This window comes from Acomys minous (assembly GCF_964271855.1).
Source record: "Acomys minous genome assembly, chromosome: 2".
NCBI classification, from domain to species: domain Eukaryota; kingdom Metazoa; phylum Chordata; class Mammalia; order Rodentia; family Muridae; genus Acomys; species Acomys minous.
In genome coordinates this window covers 129799651-129807973 of record NC_140484.1, presented here as the reverse complement: position 1 = coordinate 129807973, position 8323 = coordinate 129799651, and the positions used below count along the sequence as shown (strand labels likewise).

The 8323-nt window shown below is 47.5% G+C and overlaps 1 protein-coding gene across 1 annotated transcript; it reads right to left on the bottom strand.

The window, feature by feature from the left end:
• Positions 1–848: 848 nt before the first annotated feature.
• Positions 849–5484, bottom strand: KCTD14 (potassium channel tetramerization domain containing 14). The gene is made up of 2 exons (XM_084756621.1): positions 5211–5484; positions 849–1510 (listed from the first exon to the last, which is right to left on the bottom strand). Exons 1-2 carry the CDS (start codon positions 5358–5360, stop codon positions 863–865), a joined length of 798 nt encoding a protein of 265 aa, XP_084612747.1. The 5' UTR covers positions 5361–5484; the 3' UTR covers positions 849–862.
• Between the last annotated feature and the right edge of the window lie 2839 nt (positions 5485–8323).

Sequence of the window (8323 nt, the reverse complement as noted above, 5' to 3'; positions counted from 1 at the left end):
ATGTAGTTGCCCATGGAGGCCAGAAGAGGGCGTTGGATCCTCTGGAGCTGAGGTTATGAGCACTTAAGTTGTAAACCAATGTGCCAGGTTGTTGGGAAGTGAACTCAGGTCTTCTGCAAAAGCTTGTATCTGCTGAGCCATCCTTTCAGCCCCATGTCGTTTCTTTCAAGTGTGTGTGTGTGTGTGTGTGTGTGTGTGTGTGTGTGTGTGTGTGTGTGTGTGTGTGTGTGTGTGTGTATTAAAGATGTGTGCCACCACTTCCCAGCAAGGCCTACTATTTTAAAGATACTGTTACAGTTCACTGGAGAAAGCTACAAACCACCACAAACACAAGGCCAGATAAGAGTCCTTTATTTAATCTGGTGGCTGACGTCAGACTCCTGCCACAAAGAACTCTTGGTCCCAAAGTTAAGCACTACAGAGTTTATAAAGACAAAACCCACAGTACCTCACACTAGGTCCAGGCTAGGGGAGTTTTACTTCAGGGTTATTTCCAGGCAAGAAAGGAGGCCCCTTGGATCTGTTAAGCATTTGACAAGCTTCACTTCTCTAGAGATGGGAGAAGCCCTACTTTGTTTTCTGTCAAGCAGGTTGTGGTCCCAGAGTGGAGCAGGTGTGGAGTCAGGGTAGCCTGACCTTCCCTGGACCATTTCAATAGGGTTTTCCATCCATAGCCGAGGCTGACCTCACACCCAACGGCCATCTTCTTGTCTCAGCCTCCCAAGTGCTGGAACTACTACAGGCTCGGCTTTAGAACATGGATTTTGATGGCAGCCGATTTCACAGAGTCCCACCACAGCCTCCAACAGACAGCCCCTCCCCCGAGCCCCCCTGTCCCCTACCCCCTCATCCCCCCTGGGGATCACCACCAGATGAAGCTGAATACCCAGAAGCAGGAGTGTGGGTCCCTATTCAGGTACCTGTGAGAGGTCACCTTGTACCCCTGGTCTCTAATGTCCTTCTCCAGGCAGTACACGAAGTCCTCCGTGACAGGGCCTGCCTTCCAGGGCCCAAATTTGACGACGGGTGTCTTTTTGGCCTCCAAGATATGCAAGGGCTCCACACACTTTGCGTTCTCCTCCTCTGTGCGCACCACACACACCATCACCTTGGAGGAGCGCATTGCCACGGCCTCTGCCCGAGCCAGGTGCAGCAGGACCTCCAGGTTCTCTCTGTAGTTTGGCACTCCCGACAAGAACTGCATTCGAGCCACCTGTTCGCCAAAGATCTGTGGCGTATCTTCCAAGATCTTGACCAGAAGATGGATTTGGTAGAACTTAGCCTCACGGTATACCTCAGGAATGAACTCTGTGGGCACCTGCCCGGTGCGTAGGTAGTCCAAGAGAAGCCCAAAATGGGTGCCAGGCCGATCAACAAAGAAGCGGCCCTGTGCATCTCTCTGGTGTCTAGCTGACTTGGATAATATCTCTGAAAACTTTGAGCCCGGATGTTTCATCAGGGTGCCCATGGTGGTGGTGTAAAACTGGCCACCTACGTTCAGCTCCACAACCTGCCGACGTAAACAGCAGAGTGAACCAACAACGCCACCTCCAGGACACACGCAACTACAACTTCCAACTTATTAGAGGATGTGCTGTCTGCTGCTACGAACAAACAAACAAACAAACAAACAAGCAAAAGACCCACAGCAACTCTGTGCAGCGATAAAGGTTAAGTCTGGATTTCTTTCCTTCTTTCTTTCTTTCTTTTCTTTTCTCTCTCTCTCTCTCTCTCTCTCTCTCTTTTTTTTTTTTTTTTTTTTTTTTTTTTTTTTGAGACAGGGTTTCTCTGTGTAGCCTTGGCTGTCCTAGACTCGCTTTGTAGACCAGGCTGGCCTCAAACTCACAGTGATCCACCTGCCTCTGCCTCCCGAGTGCTGGGATTAAAGGCATGTGCCACCACCGCCCGCTTCTTTCTTTCAAGATGTATTTATTTATTATTTCCCAGCAAGGAAGGAGGACCCTTTGATCTGTTAGTATATAGTGCTCTGCCTGCATAGACACCTGCAGGTCAGAGAGGGTATCACATCACTATACAGATGGTTGTGAGCCACCATGTGGTTGCTGGGAATTGTACTCAGAACCTCTGAAAGAGCAGTCAGTGCTCATAACCTCTAAGCCATCTCTCCAAGTCTGGATTTCTAATCTGAAGATTCACGTACAAGTCAGTGCGGGGCCAGTGACGGGGCCAGTCCTTCAGTTTGATGTAGGTGAGACCTCATTTTCAGCCTGGTGGTGGGGGCTGGAGAGATGGATGCCTCAGGGGTTAACAGCATTGACTGCTCTTTCAGAGGACCTGGGTTCAATTCCCAGCACCCACATGGCACCTCACAACTGTCTGTATCTTCTGTTTCAGGGGATCTGACACCCTCACACAGACATACATACAGGCAAAACACCAATGTACATAAAATAAAAATAATTATAAATATGTGTATACACACACATACATCAACCTGTCTGTGGCATTGCCTCTTAAGATTTAAGTGTTGTACGGGAATTAAGACAGCCAAAGGTAAGCAAGCTGCTGGCGGGTGGGGGTGGGGGTGGGTGCAGAGCATTGAGTTGCCATGGCAACAAGTCCTGCAGGGGCCATTTCTGCTATTTAGAGAGGAGAGAGCAGAGGAGAAGAAGGAGCCAGACCATACAGCTGAGGAAAATAAGCTCAGAACCTGTGTCCTTCTGCCTTCCCTAAACTTCAAGGCCCTTGACAAGGCTGTTTGGTTAATGCTGAGGTCACCTCTCTGAAGCAGATAGTTAATCCAGCAGCTATAGACTAACACTTGAATAAATCAATATGTAGGTGTTTGTATTCCTCTGAAACACAGCTCCTAGGTCCTCTTAGTGTCTTCATATGACAGATGCGAAAGATGACCATGCGAAAAGATTCAGAGAGCTAGGAAGCATTGAAGTGCAGCTCGGATCAGATGCCCAATCCAGCAGCCACGCCCACCACCCACCACCCACCTCCTGCCTCATGCCTCATGCCTCACCGCAACTACAATTAGCTCTCTGCCTGGGGAAGGAAGTTCACTATCTTCCTCTACCTTAAGCTTCAGCATCTGTGAGAAGGGGAAGCAAACTGGACGTAGAGAACTCTTAAGTCCTCTCAGCTCTCAAAGTCAACTCTGCCCAGCCACTTCCAAAGTTCTTTCTGAAGCTAGTTTACAGAAACCAGTTTCCTAGCTAGCTGTGGTGGCACAAACATAAGCCAGCACGCAGGGGGTCATGAACTCAATGCCAGCCTGGGCTGTACAATAAGACCAAGCTTCAAAAACAAACAAACCCCAATAGTTTCCTACTCTAATGCCCTGTGCCCAATTCTTTTGTTTATCATCAAAAAAGACCTCAGCCCTGTTCGCAAGCTTCCTAGTTTTGCTCCTTTTTTATTTCTTTCCCCCCAAAGTTCCCAACCTTAGTGCAAATGCTAGCTATCCTATCTCATCCGTAAACACTGCCCAGTGTGTTTCTAGCAAGAAGGCCCGCTCTTCTGTGTGGCGCCTTCTCACCTTTGCTACCAGCCGCTCTGCCAACACAATCCTGGGAGGGTGGGAAAGGCTGTGGTTGGGAGAGACTTTGCCTCTTAGGGGAACCTGCCGGGGTGTCATGTCTAAGACGATACAGCATGGACCTGACTCCTCTCTCACCGAGTTCAGGCAGAAGGGTCCCTACACATCTTACCCTCTCCCTCTCCCTCTCCCTCTCCTACTGAGTCAGGCAGGCACCTCTAGGGGGGACGTGCCACCCACTTAACACACCTTCAATGTTGTCCTTACTCTCTTTTTAAAATATTTTATTTAAATTTAATTTATGTGTACTGGTGTGGGCGTGTCAGATCTTGACCTTGAGCTGCCACGTGGGTGCCAGGAATTGAACCCAGGTCCTTTGGAAGAGCAGGCAGGGCTCTTAACCACTGAACCATCTCTCCAGCCCATCCTTTCTTTTATTTCAACTAAAACTCTGGAGAAATTCCTTTGAGTTTTCTAATTTATTCTTTTAGGCAGCTCATTGTAAACTTGGCTCATTATAATTCAAAGTTGAACATGTCCCAAAAGAATTCACGTTAGCCATCTTTCCTTTAAAAAAAAAAAAAAAAAAGACAGGCTCTAGACAGACGCCAAAGCAGGGCTATAGGTGTGTGCGGTAGGGTTCAGTTAGAGATGACTATTGTTGCTTGTTTCTGGTTTGGGGCAGTGCTGGGGACTGAGTCTACGTCCTTCCAAGTGCTAGAAAGCGGCCTCTACTGCTGAGCCACATCCTGAGCCTACCTGGCCTCTTTAAATATTTTGAGTATGTCATCTATGAATGAAAACTGAGAATGCGCTTTCCTGTTTGGACATTACAGTCTTCCCAACACTTCATTCTTGAGGTCTAGAACTATTTTGAGAAAAGCTCCAGCGCTAGCCTCGTTAACTTCAGTTAATCTTTCTCTCTTCTTTTCCCCCTGGTGTGTGTTCTGGGTTTTCACAGTAAACCCGGCTTGCATTCCCAAAGTCATCTCAGCCGATCTATGAGAGAAGGCAGAGCCTTTAATCCCAGCACTTGGGAGGCAGAGGCAGGCGGATCACTGAGTTCGAAGCCAGCCTGGTCTACAAAGCGAGTTCAGGACAGCCAAGGCTACACAGAGAAACCCTGTCTCAAAAAACCAAAAAGAGAGAGAGAGAGAGAGAGAGAGAGAGAGAGAGAGAGAGAGAGAGAGAGAGAGAGAGAGAGACAGAGAGAGAGACAGAGAGAGAGAGACAGAGAGAGAGAGACAGAGAGAGACAGAGAGAGAAGGGGGGGGGGCAGGCTGAGCTGGCCAGTGTGGGAGTCAAGGGAGGATCGGAACAGACTACTCCTGCCAGAGGGCAGCGCACAGGGACTGACCGAAGTAGCCGCTTCCATCTCCACTCCCGGGACTGTACCAAGCCAGAGGTTTTCAACGGGGACACACCCAGGAAGTAAAACAGACTAAGTGAAGAGAGAGAGCAAGAGCCAGGGAAGAAAAAGCGAAAGAGAGACTGCACAGAGCTAGGTGGAGCCTGGGGCACTGGAATCAAAGGAGTTTACTGACAGGCGTAAAAGAATCCTTTTCTGGGGTTGGGGTGGAGGTGGGGGTGAGGGATGACTGGAGGGTGGGAGACGGAAAATAGACCCGGAGCTAGCGAAGCGTGCGGCAGGTGTGGGGGTGGGGCGTTCAGGACAGCCAGAGCAGCGCAGGGGTGCACTTACGGCGTCAGGGTCAGGGCACATCATCCGGAGCGCCTGGCCGTACTCCTTGGGTTGGTTTACGGTCTGAGAGTCTTGACTGTGCTCCTTGATCTGGTTTGCGGGTGGACACACCTGGCTGGCCAGCTTGAATTGGTTTCCCGGCAGGCTCATCCTGGCGGGACAGGAACAGCTCGCACTAACTGCACAGCTTGCCTTGAGCGGATAACTTATGGGCAGGGAACACAGTCTTGCCACGTGTAGATAACTTTCTCGAGCCTGAAAGGCTCGTGACTCTCCGCCCCCGAGGAACTCTAGGCCAGTACCTCCCTCTTGCCTTTTTTGTAAAATACTTTTAGTTCCTGTTTATTTAGCTGGACTAAGAAGGTGCCCTGAAATGTTGAGCGGACCTCATGGGTTCTTTGGGCTGTCATCAACTTCTGGTAACCTATAACTTCTCAGGGTTGGGGTACTAGGAGACAAATCCTGGGGGTCCTAGAGGGTAGGCTGTCAGACCAGAGACTATAAAATAGTAAATTAGAAGAGAAAAAGTGAATGCTGTGAAACTTGTCTGGTTCATTCTTTAGTTCTGTGTGAGAAAAATCTTCTCTAAAATTATTGACACTACAGGAAGGAGCACAGCTAGGTCTAGAGCCCAGGATGGTCATCAGCAGAGACAACAACCAGAAATCTAATGCAAAGGAAACTGAGTAGGCAGTGCAATCACACACTGGGCCAAGAAAAGGGATCCTGAGACTGGGGCCCAGCTCAGTGGTAGCACACTAGCTTAGCATGTATGCAGTCTTCGTTTGACCCCAAGCAAAACACACACACACACACACACACACACACACACACACACACAGAAGGAAGGAAGGAGAAAACAAAACCCATCCCTGAATGAAAGTATAATCAAACCAAGTTTCAAAGGATTTACACAGATTGCAAGCAGGCCATCAAACAAACTCACAGTCCAAAACCACAAACCAAGGCATCGTGAAGAAAAGTCAACAGAAAAATGCACAGTCCCTTAGATATTGAGACGGTTGGGCATACAATGTAAGCTTATTTAAGGTCATTAAATAAATAAAAAAGGGCATTTTAAACATGAGTAAATTGGGCCGCAGGCAAGTCTCAGTGGTAGAGTCCTGAGTCCTAGCCACACATCTATAAAACCAAAAGCAAACAGAAACCTAAACATGAGTAAATAAAAAGAAGATTAAAAAAAATTATTTTATTTTATTTTTATTTTTTTGTTGTTTTTGTTTTTTGAGACAAGGTTTCACTGTGTAGCCTTGGCTGTCCTAGACTCACTTTGTAGAGCAGGCTGGCCTCGAACTCACAGCGATCCACCTGCCTCTGCCTCCCGAGTGCTGGGATTAAAGGCATGTGTCACTATGCCCGGCAAATATATATATATATATATATATATATATATATATATATATATGTATATATATATATATATATATATTTTTTTTTTTTAAAGACCAGGGAGATTTTTTTTGAAATACAAATAGAAACACTAAAAATTAAAAGCTAAAGTAGCTGAAATAAATCATTACTGCAGCTTGGACGGTAAATAAGCGCAGCTGAAGGAGCAATGATGTGTACTATTTTTGTTGTTGTTGTCTTGTTTTTTGAGACAGGGTTTCTCTGTGTAGCCTTGGCTGTCCTGGACTCACTTTGCAGACCAGGCTGGCCTCGAACTCACAGCGATCTGCCTGCCTCTGCCTCCCTGAGTGCTGGGATTACAGGCGTGCGCCACCAGGTCTGGCATGGTGTGTACTATTTTTAATCCATAAATTTGGAAAATATAAGAGCAAAATGCCTGAGACGGTAGAGATGCAAGAAAACAGGTGCTCCTATCCTGCTGGGCTGGAATGTAAACTGCTGTTAACTTTAGATATTAATATGACCATCTCTACAAAAAAGAAAAGAACTCCACTTTTGGGAATCCATCCAACGGGGCGGGGGGGCAGGGGGGGAGAGCACCTTTCAGAAGGGGTATGTGAGTGAATGTATTTACCGCTGATCTGTTTGTGTTAGCAAACTGAAGTAGTTAATAGGTGCCTAAATCACCATCTGTCTATGCCATACAGTGCACACGTCTGTTAAAAAGAGATAGCGTTTGGAGAGACGGCTCAGCAGTCAAGATTGCTCGCTGTTCTTTGAGAGGACTAGAGTTTGGTTCCCAACACCCACATCAGGATGCTCACAACTACCTGTTAACTGCAGCTCCAGCGAATCTGATGCCCTCCCACACACAGGCACATGAACACACACACACACCTATGCACACATCCCTATGATCCCAGAACTTGGGAGGTAGAGGCAGGAAGAACAGATGGTCAGAAGTTCAAGGTTATCCTTGTCCTTGGCTCCACAGCAAATTTTAGGCCAACTTGGGAGACACAAGAACCTGTCCCCAAAACAAACAAAGGAAAAAAAAAAAGAAAGAAAGAAAGAAAAGGGGAAAAAGTAGGCCTGGAGAGATGTCTCGGTTCACAGAGTGCGAGCTTTGCAAGCATGGGAACTTGAATTCCATCCCGAAGAAGCCATCAAAACACCCAGGCTGGCTGGGTGTGAGGCTGTAGCACTGTGGTAGGCTCAGCACCAAGGAGGCAGAGGCTGGGGAGCCCTGTGAGACTGAGGCCAGCCTGTTCTGCATAACGAGTTCCAGGCCAGCCAGGGTTATGTAGTGAGACCCTGCCTCAGAAGCAAAAACAGAAGCAAAAGGAAAACAAACAAACAAACAAAAAAGCAACACAAAACAACAAACCCCCCAAATCAACAACTCAGTATAGTGGTACAAGTTTATAATCCTGGAGCTGAGGAAATAGATACAGGAGAATCCCGGGGCTCACTGGCCTGCCAGTCTAGCCTAAGTGATGACCTCCAGGCCAGTGAGAGACCCTTCGTAAAGGCAGGCACCATTCCTGAGGATGAACCGAGGTTTCCTTCTATCCTTTACACACACGCATACACATGTGACTGTCCATACATATATACATGCAGCCCCACAAACATGCACATACACAGTTAAAAATAATAAAATAGTAAGTGTTACAGCAGTGGTATAGTGGGGATATACCAGTGAAAACCATAATAAACACAGCAAACCATCTCTTGTGCAA

What these genes read in the sequence shown, in the direction of transcription:
- KCTD14 (XM_084756621.1), bottom strand. Translation starts at nt 5,360, where the DNA reads ATGAGCCTGCCGGGAAACCAATTCAAGCTGGCCAGCCAGGTGTGTCCA. An exon ending in TGTGCCCTGACCCTGACGCC is followed by an intron (nt 1,511 to 5,210) that starts GTAAGTGCACCC and finishes TTACGTCGGCAG; the next exon opens with GTTGTGGAGCTGAACGTAGG.